The sequence below is a fragment of the Amblyraja radiata genome, chromosome 32 (genome assembly GCF_010909765.2).
Source record: "Amblyraja radiata isolate CabotCenter1 chromosome 32, sAmbRad1.1.pri, whole genome shotgun sequence".
Taxonomy (NCBI): Eukaryota; Metazoa; Chordata; class Chondrichthyes; order Rajiformes; family Rajidae; genus Amblyraja; species Amblyraja radiata.
This window is the reverse complement of record NC_045987.1, coordinates 28,168,109-28,186,857: the sequence shown is the minus strand read 5'-3', so window position 1 is coordinate 28,186,857 and position 18,749 is coordinate 28,168,109. Positions and strand designations below refer to the sequence as shown.

At 47.8% G+C, this 18,749-nt stretch overlaps 1 protein-coding gene across 3 annotated transcripts in view; it reads right to left on the bottom strand.

Moving 5' to 3' along the window:
* Positions 1-251: 251 nt before the first annotated feature.
* gsn (gelsolin) overlaps positions 252-18,749 on the bottom strand; it is a 104,540-nt gene continuing 86,042 nt past the window's right edge. For 2 of the 3 annotated variants that reach the window (XM_033049148.1, XM_033049151.1), the window contains 3 exons: positions 10,818-10,895; positions 8,175-8,235; positions 252-628 (listed from right to left, as the gene is read on the bottom strand). In XM_033049148.1, the coding sequence (XP_032905039.1) occupies positions 456-628; positions 8,175-8,235; positions 10,818-10,895 (312 nt within the window). In that variant the 3' untranslated portion in view covers positions 252-455. Of the gene's footprint in view, positions 632-8,174; positions 8,236-10,817; positions 10,896-18,749 lie in introns of all 3 variants that reach the window. The other variant, XM_033049149.1, reaches the window with a different exon arrangement.

Sequence of the window (18,749 nt, the reverse complement as noted above, 5' to 3'; positions counted from 1 at the left end):
GTCATTCAGTGTGAAGGTCCTGCCTGGTTTGACGACAACACCTTGCACTTATCTGCATTAAACTCCATGCGAAAAAGAAGCTTAATCAGGTGGGGAATAAATCCAAGCTCGCCTCAGTGAAAATGCAACAATTGGCCACATGGCTTCACAATATGTTTTGCGTTATAAAGCTCGCACTAAAGCACTAGGCAGCACAGTGGTAGAGTTGCTGCGACAGAACGCAAGCTCAAATCAATTGCACAGAGACACCATTCTGTTCCGAACATGTCAACCTTTATTTGGAAAGCCTGAGATACTGTTTAACAAGTGCTAATGCGTGGCCAAAATATTGCACGGTTAAAAAAAAAACAATCAGCTGGAGAAAATGGCAGTGCTAGTGGCTGAAGCAGCTGTTCCATCTCTCCCGAGCCTGGTGCAGGGAGCAGGTGGACGGTAGGGGCAGGCTGGCCAGCAGTTCATTCCACTTCCAGGTCAGCCATGGCCCTCTGCAGGGGGTCCACGCTCCAGTAATCGTTATCCCACGCCAGGAACCAGCCGCTGAACGAGGGAGGCTCAAAGTCCTGCTTCACCACCACAATAGGAGTCCGACGGTCCCTGTTCGACGGGTCCGTCTCGATGTACATCATTGCTAGAAAGACAAGATGGGAAACACGTTACCAGAGATATTTGACATTCAACATCACCTGACTACTAGAGGTGCAATTGGGAAACGTGGGTGGGGGCGGGAAAGGAGCCACAACCTCACGTGCTTTGCCACCAGAGGTTGGGTTCAGATCAGTGACTGGACCGATGGTCAGCTCCAGGTACACAATGGTAGACAAACGTGCTGGAGAAACTCAGCGGGTGCAGCACCATCTATGGAGCGAAGGAGTCTCTCCAGCTTTTCACGCATCTCTCTCTCTCTCCTGGTGTCTCATAACAGAGACAGAAATCAGATGGTTTAACGCAAGCTGATAGAGCCATTGCCTCACAGCGTCAGAGATCCCGGTTCGATCCCGACTCTGGGTGCTGTCTGTGTGGAGTTTGCACGTTACCCCTGTGACCACATGGGTTTTCTCCAGGTGCTCCGGTTTCCTCCCACATCCCAAAGCCGTGCACGTTTGTAGGTTAATTGGCCCTCTGTAAATTGCCTTGAGTTACACGCTTGGTGAGATCTCAACTAATGACCAAAGGCCAACTTTGAATGTAACAATTAAACAGGAGCTCACAAAGGTGGATTGGAGTAGGTGGTTTGCAGATTAAAGGATGTTCAGAGTGTCTGTAAAAGTGTGATGGTGATTTTTCACAGTATGTGTGTTGATGTTAGAGTGAAGGGCAAGGCACGTGAGAGTAGGGAAACTTGGATGACGAGAGAAATAGAGACTCTGGTCAGGAACAAGGAAATATGGCCAGGGATAGGCACCTGGGATCAAGTGCACCTCTGGACGAGTTTCGGGATCTGAGGGGCATACATTAGAACCGCAGTGATCGCAAGAAATTGCAGAGAATTGTAGACACAGCCCAGACCATCACACAACCTCCCTTCTATAGACTCCATTTATACTTCATGCTGCCTTGATAAGGCCAGTAGTATTATCAAGAGAGAGTCACATCCTAGCCACTCCTTCTTCCCCCCCCCCCCTCCCATCGGGCAAAATGTATAGTAGTGTGAAAACACACACTTCCAGATTCAGGAACAGTTTCTCCCCCCCCCCCCCCCCCCCCCCCTGTTATCAGGCAACTAAATCATCTACCAACAACTAGAGAGCAGTGCTGAACTACTATCTACCTCATTGGGGACCATTGGACTCTCCTTGATTGGACTTTACTGGTTTCATCGTTCTAAACGTTATTCCCTTTATCCTGTATCTATACACTGTGGACGGCTCGATTGTAATCATGCATTGTCTTTCCGCTGACTGGTTAGCACACAACAAAAGCTTTTCACTGTACCTCAGTACATGTGACAATTAACTGAACTCAAACTCAGGAAGGCAATCAGGGGAGTAAAAGGGGTCAGGAAATAGTTCCGGCAGATAATATCAAGGAGAATCCAAAGATATGTTATAAGTACATGAAGAGAAAGAGAGTAACTAGAGAGAATCGGGTCCCTCAGAAACCAAAGCCATCATCTCTGTGGATCTGCAGGAGATGGGACGAGGTACTCAGACTATTTCTCCTCTGTTTTTACTGTGAGGAAAGACATGAAGAATGGGGAACTTGGGGCAGTTAATGGAGATGTCTTGTGGACAATGTGTTTTACGGTGGAGGAAGTGCTGGATATTCTAAGGTGTATGAAGGTGGATAAATCTCCTGGGCTTGATCAGATGTTTCTGAGGACACTGTGGGAAGCTAGAGAAGAAATTGCAGGAGCTCCGACTGAAATATATGAATTGTCATTAGATACGGGCTAAAATAGATTCCATTTCAGAAGGGCTGCAAAGAAAAGCCTGGGAGCTATAGACCAGTGAGCCCAACGTCTGTGGTAGGCAAGTTACTGGAAAGGATTCAGGGGATAAGACATATGCCTTTGGATAGACTGGGGCTGATTAAGGATAGTCAGCATGAGTTTTTACATGGGAGATAGTGTCTCTCCAAATCTGATTGTAGTCAGTTTAGCGAAAAACAATCTCAAAGGTTGACAAGGGCAGTCGTAGGTCACAGAGTCTTTTACCCAGAGTAGGGGAGTCAAGAACCAGAGGACATAGGTTTAAGGTGAGCCATAGTGGCCGATTAGGAAAAGGGGAGATGCAACGAGACCTGGGTGTCATGGTATACCAGTCATTAAAAGTAGGCATGCAGGTGCAGCAGGCAGTGAAGAAGGCGAATGGTATGTTAGCATTCATAGCAAAAGGATTTGAGTATAGGAGCAGGGAGGTTCTACTGCAGTTGTACAGGGTCTTGGTGAGACCACACCTGGAGTATTGCGTACAGTTTTGGTCTCCTAATCTGAGGAAAGACATTCTTGCCATAGAGGGAGGACAGAGAAGGTTCACCAGACTGATTCCTGGGATGGCAGGACTTTCATATGAAGAAAGACTGGATAGACTCGGCTTGTACTCGCTAGAATTTAGAAGATTGAGGGGGGATCTTATAGAAACGTACAAAATTCTTAAGGGGTTGGACAGGCTAGATGCAAGAAGATTGTTCCGATGTTGTGGAAGTCCAGAACAAGGGGTCACTGTTTAAGATTAAGGAAGTCTTTTAGGACTGAGTTGAGAATTTTTTTTTTTTCACACAGAGAATGGTGAATCTATGGAATTCTCTGCCACAGAAGGTAGTTGAGGCCAGTTCATTGGCTATATTTAAGAGGGAGTTAGATGTGGCCCTTGTGGCTAAAGGGATCAGGGGGTATGGAGAGAAGGCAGGTACGGGATACTGAGTTGGATGATCAGCCATGATCATATTGAATGGTGGTACAGGCTCGAAGGGCCGAATGGCCTACTCCTGCACCTATTTTCTATGTTTCTATGTAAGAGGGAAGCAGTTTAAATTGGAACCAGAGGGACAATTTTTCCAGAGGGTGGTGAGTATATGGAACAAGCTGCCAGAGGAGGAAGTTGAGGCAAGTGCTATAACAAACATTTTGGGAGGTAAAGCGACACGTGTAGCATCTCTTGAGGTTGCAAGGGAAAGTGCCCAGAGAGGGGGTGGTGTGGGTGGGAAGGGAAGAATTGACCAGGGAGTTACGGAGGGTGCGGTCTTTGCGGAAAGCTTCAGGGGGGGAGATGGGAAGATGTGGCGAGTGGTGGGGTCACGTTGAAGGTGGCGAAAATGAGAGAGGACTATTTGTTGTATGTGACGGCTAGTGGGGTGGAAGGTGAGGACTAGGGGGGCTCTGCCCTTGTTCCGAATGGGGGGGGGGGATGGGGAGAGAGAGCAGTGTTGCGGGGTATTGAAGAGACCCTGGTGAGAGCCTCATCTATGGTAAGGGAGGGGAACCCCCGTTCCCTGAAGAATGAGGACATTTCCGATGCCCTGGTGTGGAACACCTCATCCTGGGAGCAGATGCGGAGCAGACGGAGGAATTGGGAGTAGGGGATGGAGTCCTTACAGGAAGCAGGGTGGGAAGAAGTGTAGTCTAGATAGCCATGGAAGTTAGTGGGTTTATAGTGGATGTCGGGAAATTGGCTTGGTAAATGTGAAAAATTGTCCCTGGTGTGTGTAGGAGTGTGTCAATATGCGGGGATCGCTGGACAGCGCGGACCCGGTGGGCCGAAGGGCCTGTTTCTGCACTGTTTCTCGAAAACTAAAAGGAAGGTGCCTTCTGAAAAAGGAGGAACAATGTCACTATATTAATGCAGCAAGGTAAAGGTGGTGCCAAAGTCTTCAAACATTTCCCTGGCCAGATTTAGGGACCAACATTGGAAACAATACAATGGCAGCAATACAAACAAAAGGCAGCGTTTGCTGCAGTGCCAAACACCTCCTTGTAGACAACAGGAGGAGAGTTCACGCTACACACCCTTGGCAACTCTGGAGCCTGAGAGACAGCCACAGTCAAACAATCCAACCGGAAACTGGCCAGAGACTTCAACAATTAACTTTTGTAAAAGGTTTGAAGTAACAATGGTGGCAATATATTATCAATTGTTGGTCTAGAATTCAAAGATAATGATCTGGCACGAGTCCCAAACTAGGCTCACAGCTTGAAACATTCAATAAATGAGTCTGAGGAAGGGTCTCGACTACGGTTTCCAACTTTCTCACTCCCACATAAGGGACAAAAGATCAACATAAGGGACAAATTCCCGACAGCAATTCGTTGACTGACTCGGCCGTGGCTGGGTGAATGATGAGTTGGCCTGGGTGCTGGACTGCACACAAAGCCCAGCCGGCGGGCCAGCTGGGGAGTGTTGGCCCGCGTGACGTTGCGGGCAAAGTCCGGCGCCCCATCCAACTCATAAACCGATGATCGGCCGTGAGGAGGGGTGGTGGTGGTGTCGGCGGTAAGCGAAGGTTCGAAGGTCGGACAGATGACTGGGCTGCCGACCGACGGGGCCACGGGCGAGGGGCTGCTGCTGCACTCCATGGGCTGCACTACGTCGGGACGGGTGAGGCGGGGCCGGACGTGGCGCTCTGACACGACAGTCCCCTCGACCCGAGTCGTAGCAGTCAAATACGGTACAAGGGCGGTCCCGTATGGGACAAACCAATTTAGCCCAATATATGGTATGCCCCGACTAATATGGGACAGCTGGCAACCCGAGGCCCGACCCAAAACGCCACCTATTCCTTCTCTCCAGAGATGCTGCCTGCCCAGCTGAGTTACACCAGCATTTTGTGTCTATCTTCAACCAGTATCTGCAGTTCCTTCCTACACATTGTGTCTGCTCCACTGTGAAACTCCTCAAAGTAAGCCGATCTTTTCCCAGACGGGAGTTCTGCAACGCCATCTCTCACTGCTCTTTCACCCTCCATCCACTGAACTAAATGTTGTACTCTTTACCTGTGGATGGGTTGATTGTAATCACGTATAGTCTTTTGTTTGATTGCTATCCAGTCAAAGAAAAGCTTTTCACTGAACCGCGGTACACGTGAAAATAATAAATTAAACTCAACTAAAAATACCCAGTCTGTGGGGAATTTGCACATATTCCCTGCGACACGAGTTCCCTCTCACTGCTCTGCTTTCCTCCCACACACCCATCATAGAAACATAGAAACATAGAAATTAGGTGCAGGAGTAGGCCATTCGGCCCTTCGAGCCTGCACCGCCATTCAATATGATCATGGCTGATCATCCAACTCAGTATCCCGTACCTGCCTTCTCTCCATACCCTCTGATCCCCTTAGCCACAAGGGCCACATCTAACTCCCTCTTAAATATAGCCAATGAACTGGCCTCGACTACCCTCTGTGGCAGGGAGTTCCAGAGATTCACCACTCTCTGTGTGAAAAAAGTTCTTCTCATCTCGGTTTTAAAGGATTTCCCCCTTATCCTTAAGCTGTGACCCCTTGTCCTGGACTTCCCCAACATCGGGAGCAATCTTCCTGCATCTAGCCTGTCCAACCCCTTAAGAATTTTATAAGTTTCTATAAGATCCCCTCTCAATCTCCTAAATTCTAGAGAGTATAAACCAAGTCTATCCAGTCTTTCTTCATAAGACAGTCCTGACATCCCAGGAATCAGTCTGGTGAACCTTCTCTGCACTCCCTCTATGGCAATAATGTCCTTCCTCAGATTTGGAGACCAAAACTGTACGCAATACTCCAGGTGTGGTCTCACCAAGACCCTGTCACACCTAGCTGGCTAATTATCACCGTGTGTTGGAACGAACTGCAGATGCTGGTTTAAATCGAAGGTAGACACAAAATGCTGGAGTAACTCAGCGGGACAGGCAGCATCTCTGGAGAGAAGGGATGGGTGACGTTTCGGGTCGAGAATTTGCCCACCGAGTCCACACCGACCGGTGATCATCCCGTAACCAACACTATCCCACAGACTAGTGACAATTTACAATATTACCAAAGGCAATTAACCTACAAACCTTCACGTCATTGGAGTGTGGGAGGAAACCATAGCATCTGGAGAAAACCCACACGGTCACGGAAAGAACGTACAAACTCAGTACAGACAGCACCGGTAGTTGGGATTGAACCCGGGTCTCTGACGCTGCACAGCAACAACTCTACCGCTGCGCCACCGTGCCGCCCATTTGTTACACATCAGCATAAACCCTACGAACTCTGACCTTGCTAAGGAAATAACAATACAAGAGAAAACTTGAAGCACAGAAGGCCAACACAGGAGTCCAATTGGGATCTAGTACGCTAATGAATCCTGCCAGAGTTACTGTAAAATACATGCAAATCAATGCAGGAAATCCCCCTCTGAGCCCGCCCGCCCGCTTGTGGGGAACATTGGTCAGATATTTGCAGATCTCTGCTGGGAGTTCGTTTTGTTTATTGTCACGTGTACCGAGGTACAGTGTAAAGCTTTTGTTGCGTGCTAACCAGTCAGCGGAAAGACAATACATGATTACAATCAAGCCATCCACAGTGTACGGATACATGATAAAGGGAATAATATTTAGTGCAAGATAAAACCAGTAAAGTCCGATCAAAGATAGTCCGAGGGTCTCCAATGAGGTAGATGGTAGTTCAGGACTGCTCTCTGGTTGCGACAGGATGGTTCAGTTGCCAGCTCAATGATGGCAGACTGAAACTTTCTGTCCCTGACAATGCCACTATTTCCTATTTAGCCCCATTCACCCAACAATCACCAAGAGAGAGATGTACAAGAGCAGTGGTGGAGCTGCTGCTTCACAGCGCCAGGGAACTGTATGCGATCCTGATATGCTGTCTGTATGGAGTTTGTACGTTTCCCCTGTGACCACGTGGGTTTTCTCCAGGTGCTCCGCTTTCCTCCCACAACCCAAGGACATACAGGTTTGTAGGTTAAAATATGTAGGCTTCGGTAAAAATTGTCCCTAGTGTGTAGGATAGTGTTAGTGTACGGGGATCGCAGGTTTGAGGCGGACTCGGTGGGCTGAAGGGCCAGTTTCCACGCTATATCTGCAAAGTCTAAACAGTCGCAGCACTGTAACAGACCCTTCGGCCCTAGTTAGATACAAAATGCTGAGTTAGCTCAGTGGGCCAGGCACTATCTCTGGAGAAAAGGAATAGGTGAAGTTTCGGATCGAGACCCATGTATATTAGATTTATTATTCCCTCCAGATTCTCCACTCTTTCCCACAGACGTCTTTGGGATATGGATAGGGTGGATGTGGAGAATGTTTCTAGTAGTGCGAGAGTCTAGGATCTCCAAATCCATAATACAAATCCTCAGAATAAAAGGATGTACCTTTAGAAAGGAGAAGAGGAGCAATATCTTCAGTCAGAAGGTGGTGAATTTGTGGAACTCATTGCTACAGAAGTCTGTGGAGGCCGTCAATGGATATTTTTAAGGCAGAGATAGATAGATTCTTGATTAGTACGGGTGTCAGAGGTTATGGGGAGAAGGCAGGAGAATGGGGTTAGGAGGGAGAGATAGATCAGCCATGATTGAACGGTGGAGTAGACATGATGGGCCGAATGGCCTAATTCTACTCCCATCAGATATGAGCTTGTGGGAGATGACAAGAGGGGGGTTGCCAGCTACTAGCTGTCCACCACCTTCATCCCTCCGTTCACTTCAGCCACACGACGAGGGAATGGAAATTGAACGAAGGAAATTAATCGCGTTTTCTCACCCGATGCCGAGGCCTCAGACTTCTCCTCCTCTTGAGCATCTTTACCGATCCAGACGAAGACCTGCCGATGGGAAAGTGGAATTGATGAACATGTTACAACCACAAGCTTTGAAAATCCCAGGATTCTCTCTACTTCCCTTCTTAAATAAAGGAACAACATTAACCACGCGATAGGCACCTCCCGTGTGTCTAGAGATGAGGCAAAGATCAAGGCTCCTGCAATCTGCTCTCTTGCCTCTTTAACAACCTGGGATAGATCCCATCAGGTCCTGGGGATTAAGTATCCCATCACTGCTTCCTCCCAAGTCTCAAGCTGCCCTGGCATGTTGGTATTCTCCACACTGATCCCACTGTCCTCCACATCCTTCTCCTTGGTGTAAACAGATGTAAAGTACTGGTTTAGTACCTCGCCTACATCACCAGACTCCAAGCACAAAATTCCCCGTCAACAGTCCTAATTAACCCGATCTCTTCCACATGGGAATTCCAAATGGGACGAAACGCTCTCCAATAGCTTCCTCACCACTGACTGCACACTATTAATTGTATCTTTTCCCCTGACATTCAATCGCCCAAATTACAACACCTCACACTTGCTGGGATGAAATTGCATCTGCCATTTCCAGCTGATCTATAGGCCACTGTATACCAGGACTAGCTGCCTCCCTCAGCTCTCCCAGTCCCTTCAGGGCAAGACCCATAATGTCCCACCTGCCTGCATTCGGCCCAGATCCCTCAAAACCTGTCCTATCCATGACAGACCAGTCGAGGTGAAGGGTACAACCTCAACTGTCCATTTCCCTCCACGGAAGCTGCCCGACGCACCGATCCTCCAGCTGCTTTCCCCATTGCAACAGATGCAGCAACTGCATCTCCTGCGCTGTGCACACAGGCACCTACAATTGCCCCACTGCCTCTGACTGGAAGTTTTAACAACAATAGAGAGGCAACAGACAATGATCTGCACCACTCCACTGAGCAATTTTGGTCCTTGTAGGCTATAAACTCCTCACAACAGGGAATAGTGTTGCAAATATACAAGGTCTATTTTGTATTTGTGAGCAAGCTTTAAGTGATCAAGGCAGTACAGCACAGAAACAGGCTCTTCTGGCTACCGTGCCCATGCTGACCAAATTGGCATTCTGGGCTAGTCTTACATGCCTGCATTTGGCACATATCCCTCCAAATCTTTCCCATCCATATACCTGCCCAAATGTCTTTTAAATTTGTGTCAGTTTATGAGCTTCTATACTTTCCTCTGGCAGCTGATCCCAGATACAGATTACACCTGGAGTGAAATTTGCCCACCCACCCCCAACAGATCTATCCTCTCATCAAATGCCTGTGTGCTCTAGTCTTAACTCCACTTTCATGACCTCTGCCGAGTTTGCCTTTGACTCATACTCGCAGCGTGGTCATCACAAGGTCGTAGGAGGCCGTAGCAGGTCGTGATGCTAGTCGTAGGTACTCGTGGCATCAAGTAGTTCGGGGCGTTTTTTCAACATGATGAAAAATATCCACGAGTAAAAAAAGGTCGTGAAAGTGGGACAGGCCATTTAGAATCCTCCACCCTTGGCAAAAGACTGCGAATGTTCACTTTATCCATGCCCCTCATGATTTTAAGATGTCACAATAAGCTCACCCTGCAGCCTTCTGTGCTACAGGGAAATGTCCCAGCCTATCCAATTCTCCAAATAAGTCAAGCCGTCAAGCCCAGGTAATACCTGGTGAATCTCTTCTGCACCCTTTCCAACCTAGTCGTCCTTCCTTAAACTGGGCATCCAGAACATCTCACAGTATCTGAGCGTAGTCTCATCAATGACTCGCACAGCAGCATCAAGATGTGTCAACATTTGTACTCAATACCCTTCCCAATGAAGGCAAGTGTGCCAAACACCTCTTACTCAACACTGTGGGGAACTGTGCACATATTCCCTCACGTCCGCCTGTACATGATCCATGTCCTTCCATTCCCTTCACTTGCACGTGCCTATCCAAAAGTATTTTATAGTATCCGCCTCAACCACCACCCGTGGCAAAGTATTCCACCCCCCACCCCCCCCCCCACATTTCTCTGTGTAAAATAATTTCCCCCGCACACCTCCACCAAGCTTTCTCCTCGCATCTTATAGCTATGCCCTCTAATGTTGGACATAACCACCCTGGGAATAAGGTCCTGACTGTCTACTCTTATCTATGCCCCTCATATATTATTATAAACTTCTCTCAACTCTCCCCTCTACCTCAGACATTCCAGAGAAAACAATTCAAGTCTATCCAACCTCTCCTTATAGCAGAGCCTCTCGAATCCAGGCATTATTCTGGTAAACCTTCTCTGCACCCTCTCTAAAGCTTCCATATCTGTCCTGTAAAGGGTTTGCCAGAGCTAAATGCAATGCTCCAAATGCGGCCTAACATTTATTATAGAGCAGCAGGTTCATCAGGCACACGGTCATTACTCCTCATGTGTTTCCGGCAGCAAGTAGCACACAACATGCCGTGAAAGCTGGTTTGGTGAGGGTTAGGTTCATGTTGGTGACCCTCCTACCACCTCATGCCATTCAAGCCTCTGGAGGCTAGTCCCAACACCATCCCATGGGGAACATGAACAAACCCACAATGTGGATCAACCAGTGACCTCACCTGGTCCCAGGTATCAAAAATCATGACGTCATCAGTGGCCAAGTCGTCTTGGGTCTGCTCGCCAGGAACCTCCTCGATCTGTGGATCAAACAGAGAAAGCAATCACAGGCCAGTCCCAGGCACATACATGTCTTCACACCGGAGCATCCTGCATCACTCAGTCCGTCGGGTTCAGGCCGGTCAAAGCACAAAGTTATGGAGACCAGGCAATCAATCTCAGCAATCAATCTGTAGCCATCAAACCTTCATCCAGATACTCAATGCTAGGTTTGCTGGCACCACCATCAAACGGCTCATCCAATACCTGGACATAGATGTGATGGCGGCAAATCAAGTGGTGAGAGGTGAGATCCATCAAAGTTACGTTGATGAATTCCGCTATCACATGTTTGCAGATAGTGAAGATGGTTGTGAACGATTGCAGCAGGATCTGGATCGATTGTCCAGGTGGGCGGAGGAATAGTTGATGGAATTTAATACAGAAAAGTGTGAGGTGTTGCATTTTGGGACATCGAACAAGGGCAGGACCTACACAGTAAATGATATGCTTCTGGGTAGTATTGTAGAGCAGAGGGATCTAGGAGCACAGGTGCATGGTTCCTTGAAGGTCGAGTCGCACTGGGGCGGATATCCTGGGGGGGGGCCAGGCACCCCCCCCCCCCCTATTTTGACAGGTGGGGGACGATCCCCCCCATTTTTTGTAATCCGGATTTTAAAACTCGGTGAAATCTCCGCTTTTCGCGAGACAGTGGGGGTGGGACTGATGATCGAGGGCGCCGATTGGACGAGAGAGACGTCGGTCAGTAGGCAATGGGGGGGGCGGGATATGATAATTCAGCGCGGTGATTGGAGGAGGGAGGTGTCGGTCAGATGTGGAAGTGGGCGGAAGTGGGGGGTGGGACTGCGGATAGAGCGCGGTGATTGGAGGAGGGAGAAGTCCGTGGTTCAAGGATCGTAGAGCGGAGCTTGAATTGCATTCCCAGGACAGAGTCACAAGTGAAAAACACTCTCGGCAGCCACGACACAGACCTGCGCCTCATCCGCAGCCAGGATCGATCCCGGGTCTCTGGCGCTGCAATCGCTGCCGAACCGCCACTGGACCATCCCCACCCGAGTGCCCCCCCCCCACACCTGGGGGTGGCCAGAGACGTCGGGGGTCAGACGGGAGCAGTGCCCCCAGACCCACAGCCAGCGCAGAGAAGCAGCGCTAAACCCAGCACAACTCTGCCTGTCTCACTGGGTTAACCTACAGCCCTGCCTGGTCCGGAGCCGTGGAGCTAGCTCTGTTTCTCCGCGCTGGCCGTAAGCCTGGGCTGTCGTTCCTGCAATTACCGTCCACAGGGCCCACGGCTGAAGCTTCCGAAGCCGTGTGTGTGTGTGTGTGTGTGTGTGTGTGGCGCGCATGCGGCCGCCAAAAAATTGTCCCTCCAGACCCCCCCCCATGTTTTGATAGCTATTTCCATGCCTGTAGTCACAGGTAGATAAGGTGGTCAAAAAGGCTTTTGGCACTTTGGCCTTCATCAGTCAAAAGAGTATTGAGTATAGAAGTTAGGAGGCTATGTTGCAGTTGTATAAGACGTTGATGAGACCGCATTTACAATATTGTGTTCAGTTCTGGGCACCATGTTATAGGAAAGATATTGTCAAGCTTGAAAGGGTTCAGAAAAGATTTACAAGGATGTTGCCAGGATCAGAGGGTGTGAGCTATAGAGAGAGGTTGAGTAGGCTGGGTCTCTATTCTAAAGAGCACAGGAGGATGAGGGAAGATCTTATAGAGGTGTACAAAGTCATGAGAGGAATAGATCGGGTAGGAAACAGTTAGACAGGCACGTAGATAAGACAGGTTTGGAGGGATATGGACCAAGTACAGGCAAGTGGGACTAGTGTAGCTGGGACATTGTTGGCCGGGGTGGGCAAGTTGGGCCGAAGGGCCTGTTTCCACACTGCATCACTCTATGACACTATGTTCTAGACAATGCCAACGCTGCAATCTGGAGCAAAATCAATCTGCTGGAGCAAGAAGGAACCAGATGACACGTCGCATTTGACCAGGACCTCCAGCTGGAAGGACGATCATTTCTTACCCAATGTAACTCGCTGAGTTCCTGCAGTGGTTTGCTGTTGCAACAGATGCCCATTACTGGGCCACTCACTAATTCCTCTATTGCAATCACTTTAATTTATGCCTTGCATTTGGGGAATTAACTGCTGCGACGCAGGTGGGCTTCTAATCTCATCCACTTTGGTTCTTTAAACCCCCAGCCTTCCCTGCTGAGAGCTATTTCCTCTGATCTTATTCCAGAGGAGGTCGGGGCGTTTTTTTCAACATGATGAAAAATGTCCACGAGTAAAAAAAGCTCGTGAAAGGGACAGGCCCTTTAGAATCATCCACCCTTTGCAAAAGACTGCGAAAGACCTTATCCATGCCCCTCATGATTTTAAAACATCAGAATAAGTTCACCCTGCAGCCTTCTGTGCTACAGGGAAATGTCCCAGCATATCCAATTCTCCAAATAAGTCAAGCCGTCAAGCCCAGGTAATACCTGGTGAATCTCTTCTGCACCCTTTCCAACCTAGTCGTCCTTCCTTAAACTGGGCATCCAGAACATCTCACAGTATCTGAGCGTAGTCTCATCAATGACTCGCACAGCAGCATCAAGATGTGTCAACATTCAATACCCATCCCAATGAAGGCAAGTGTGCCAAACACCTCTTATTCAACACTTGTGGGGAACTGTGCACGTAGAAGGTCACAAGAAAGTAACTAGCCTGACCACAAGAGGGAAGTTAGGAAACACTAGATGCAGAAGTGGTGGCACGGTGGCGCCATGGTACAGTTGCTGCCTTGCAACACCACAGACCCAGGTTCCATCCTGCCATGATGGGTGCTGTCTGCATGGAGTTTGAACGTTCTCCCCATGACCTACGTGGGTTTTCTTCGGGAGCTACGGTTTTCTCCCACACTCCAAAGAAACATGGAAAATAGGTGCAGGAGGCCATTTGGCTCTTCAAGCCAGAACCGCCATTCATTGTGACCACGGCTGATCATCCACAATCAGTAACCCGTGCCTGCCTTCTCCCCATATCCCTTGATTCCGCTACCCCCTAGAGCTCCATCTAACTCTTTTAAATTCATCCAGTGAATTGGCCTCTACTGCCTCTGTGGCAGATAATTTCACAAATTCCCAACTTTCTAGGTGAAAAGGTTTTTTCTCAACTCAGTTTTAAATGGCCTCCCGTTTATTCTTAGACTATGGCCCCTAGTTCTGGACCCCCCCCCCCCCCCCACCAACATTGAGAACATTTTTCCTGCATCTAGCTTGTCCAGTTCTTTTATAATTTTTATACGTTTCTATAAGATACCCCCTCATCCTTCTAAATTTCAGTGAATACAAGCCCATTCTTTCCAATCTTACCCAAACATGCCATTAGCTTTCTTCACTGCCTGCTGTACCTGCATGTTTACTTTTATTGACCGGTGTACAAGGACACCCAGGTCTCGTTGCACTTCCCTTTTTTCTAATCTGACACCATTGAGATAATAATCTGCCCCCTTGTTTTTGCCACCAAAATGGATAACCTCACATTTATCTACATTGTACCGCATCTGCCACGCATCTGCCCACTCACTCAACCTGTTCAAGTCACCCTGCAACCACCTAGCATCCTCTTCGCAGTTCACACTGCTGCCCAGCTTTGTGTCATCTGTAAATTTGCTCGTGTTACTTTTAATCCCATCATCTAAATCATTAATATATATTGTAAATAGTTGCGGCCCCAGCACCGAGCCTTGCGGCACTTCACTCGCCACTGCCTGCCATTCTGACAGGGACCCGTTTATTCCTATGTCTGAAGAAGGGTTTCGGCCCGAAACGTCGCCTATTTCCTTCGCTCCATAGATGCTGCTGCACCCGCTGAGTTTCCCCAGCAATTTTGTGTACCTCCCGTTTATTCCTATTCTTTGTTTCCTGTCTGCCAACCAATTCTCTATCCATGTCAATACCCTACCCCTAATACCATGTGCTTTAATTTTGCCCACTAATCTCCAGCGTGGGACCTTATCAAAGGTTCTCTGATTAGTCAAGCAGGATTTCACTTTCATAAATGCACGCTCTTAGACCAATCCTTTTACTGCTATCCAAATGCGCCGTTATTACTTCTTTAATAATTGACTCCAGCATCTTCCCCACCACCGATGTCAGGCTGACTGGTCTATAATTCCCAGTTTTCTATTTTGCTTCGTTCTTGAAACGAAGTATAGGCTTGTAGACTAATTAGCTTTGTAAAAGTGTGTGTGTGCGTGCGTGTGCGTGTGTGTGAATCGCTTTGCCCACACTGACTCGGTGGGCTGAAGGACTCTAAACTAAAACTAAGTGGAGATTCACACTCGGCTGAAGAGGTTATTTCGGTGCTGGTCAAACACGTCAAAGATGTGACACTCGACCTGTGACCCTGTAGGTTAAAGGTCATGCACACATCTAGATGTGACATCAGTGTAACGGGAAGAACTGGTGCCACAAAAAGCCCAGAAACAAATCAAGGCCGGCTGGCCACAAATGACCTCAGGCAGGGTGGTGCCTGGAACCACTACAGTTCCAGCTTCCCTCTGACCTTTCTGCCAGTTATAAAAAACAGAACATAGAATCTGGCCCTTCGGCCCACAATGTTCATGCCAAATATGATACCAAGATAAACTCTCATCTACCTGCACTTATTCCATATCCCTCCACACCCACATGCCCATGTAAAAGTGTCAAACACCACTGTCGTATCTGCCTCCACCACCACCCCCAGCAGAGCACTCACCATTCTCTGTGTGAAAAAAACCTTGCCCTTCACATATCCTTTAAACCTTGCCCCTCTTCATTTAAAACGATGCTCTCTAGTATTAGATGTTTCCATCCTGGAAATAAAAGCTTTTGGCTCTCAATCTCATCTACTTCCATTATGCCCCCTCAACCTCCAGTGTTGCAGAGAAAAAAAATCCAAGTCTGACCAACCCCAGTCCCTAATCCACACACCATTCTGGTAAATCTCTGCATCTCCTGCATCAGCCTCTCCAGAACCTCCACATCTTTCCTGCAATGGAACGACCAGATATTGGAGCAGCAGTGGTGCAGCAGTGAAGTTGCTGCCTCACAGCGCCAGACAATTATGTTCGATCCAGACTACGGGTACTTTCTGTACGGAGTTTTACGTTCTCCCCATAACCACGTGGGTTTTCTCTGGGTGCTCTGATTCCTCCCACACTCCAAAGATTTACTGGTTTGTACGTTATTTGGCTTCGCTATAGATTGCAAATTGCCCCTAGTGTGTGTAGGATAGTGTTAGTGTCACGGACTCAGTGCTGCACCTCTAAACTCAACTATATGCAAAAGTCCAAATATAGCCTTACCAATGTCCTTATGCAGCAGCATCATGACTTCCTGACTCTTATATTCAATGTCATGACCCATGAAGGCAAGAATATCATAAGCTTCTGTACTATTCAATCTATTTGTGTTGTCACTATCAGGGTGGGATGGACTGGGACCCTGAGAGGTCTCTGTACATCAACACTGTGAAGGGTCTTGCTATCAGCCATGTACCTTCCCCTTACATCTGACCTCCAAAGTGCAACACCTCACACTTGCTTGGAATTTAAACAAGCAATTCACTTGAAGTCAAAGTGCAGAACCAAAGTCTGGAGAACATGGATAGGTGACGTTTCACAGAGTGCTGGAGTAACTCAGCGGGTCAGGCAGCATCTGTGGAGAACATGGATAGGTGACGTTTCACAGAGTGCTGGAGTAACTCAGCGGGTCAGGCAGCGTCTCTGGAGAACATGGATAGGTGACGTTTCGGGTTGGAACCCTTCTTCAGACTGAATCATGTCACCTATCCAAGTTCACCAGGGATGCTGCCTGACCCATAGTGTTACTCCAGCACTTTATGTATTTTCTTTTGTATAAACCCGCATCTGCAGTTCCTGGCATCTCCAAGTTACTTGAAGTTTCTGATGCTGTTGTTGGCCCCTCTTCTATGGAAATATGGCAAACAGGGGTAAAACCACCCAACCCATCTAAACTGGGCTCCTTAGATACAACTTTCCAGTCTTGGCAACAACCGCAAAACTCCTTTGCAATCTCGCATATGCAGTCTGGTACATTGTGAAATAATTGAGAAACATAACCAAACTGATTCCTGCAATCTCGACATCTGCAGTCTGGTACATTGTGAAATAATTGAGAAACATCACCAAACTGATTCCTGGCTGCTGGACACTTTAATTCCCCTTGCCATTCCCACACAGACCTTTCTGTCTCGGTCTCCTCCAGTGTCAGCGTGAGGCTAAACGCAAATTGGAGGAAAAGCATATTTGGCTTGGGCAGCTTACAGCCCAGTAGTGTGCATATTGATCTCTCTCACTTCAGGTAGCCCCGGCATATATATTCTCATTCATATATATTCTCATTCATATATATTCTCATTCATATATATTCTCATTCATATATATTCTCATTCATATATATTCTCATATATTCTCTCTCTCTCTCTCTCTCTCTCTCTTCCCCCCCCCCACCCAAGTCGCACTAGCTTCTCATTTTCACCCTACAAACAGCTTACAATGGCCTGTTTCCTTTATCATCTACTTTTTGCATATCTTTTATTCATTGTTCTTTATCTCTCCACATCACCTTTATTATCTCTCATTTCCCTTATCCCTAACCTGTCTGAAGAAGGGTCTCGACCCGAAAGGTCACCCATTCCTCTCCAGAGATGCTGCCTGTCCCGCTGAGTTACAACAGCTTTTTGTGTCCATCTTCAGCATATGACAGGTAGAGGGAACCAGTGACTGGAGAGGCCGGTGAAACGTGTAACAGTAGGAAAGCACTTAAGACAATTCGGAAGGCTGTCCATATAATACATTAACGGCAAAGAACAACCAAAGTACAAGTACGGCCCTTGAGGTACAACATGTGCAGTGTGTGAACAGGGCACGAGAGGCTACAATTCAATATCAATATTTCAATTCAGTATTTATAGAACAGATTTTGAAGAATCATAGAGTGATACAGTGTGGAAACAGGCCCTTCGGCCCAACTTGCTCACACTGGCCAACGTGTCCCAGCTACACTAGTCCCACTTCCCTGCGCTTGGTTCATATCCCTCCAAACCCGTCCTATCCATGTACCTGTCTAACTGTTTCTTAAACATTTGGATAGTCCCTGCCTCAACAACCTCCTCTGGCAACTTGAAAGCAAGCATGCAGTTACAGGAGGCAGTGAAGAAAGCTTGTGGCATGTTGGCCTTCATAACAAGAGGAGATGAGTATAGGAGCAAAGAGGTCCTTCTGCAGTTGTACAGGGCCCTAGTGAGACCACACCTGGAGTATTGTGTGCAGTTTTGTTCCCTTAATTTGAGGAAGGACATTCTTGTTATTGAGGGAGGGCAGCGTAGGTTTACAAGGTTAATTCCCGAGATGGCGGGACTGTCATATGCTGAGAGAATGGAGCAGCTGGGCTTGTATACACTGGAATGTAGAAGGATGAGAGGATATCTTATTGAAACATAACACTATTAAGGGATTGGACACGATAGCGACAGGAAACGTGTTCCCGATATTAAGAATAAGGGGTAATCCATTTAGAACCGAGATGAGGAAAAACTTTTTTTGACCCAGAGAGTTGTAAGTCAGTGGAATTCTCTGCCTCAGAATGCATTGGAGGCCAATTCTCTGGATGCTTTCAAGCAGAGAGCTAGAGAGAGCTTTTAAAGATAGCTGAGTCAAGGGATAGAAACATAGAAACATAGAAAGTAGGTGCGAGAGTAGACCACCAGGTCCGTCGAGCCCGCACCGCCATTCGCTCATGGCTGAACACTAAACAGACACACTTACCCACAAACAGTAGACACAAGACACAGAACACAAGACACTACCCTCCCCTTTAT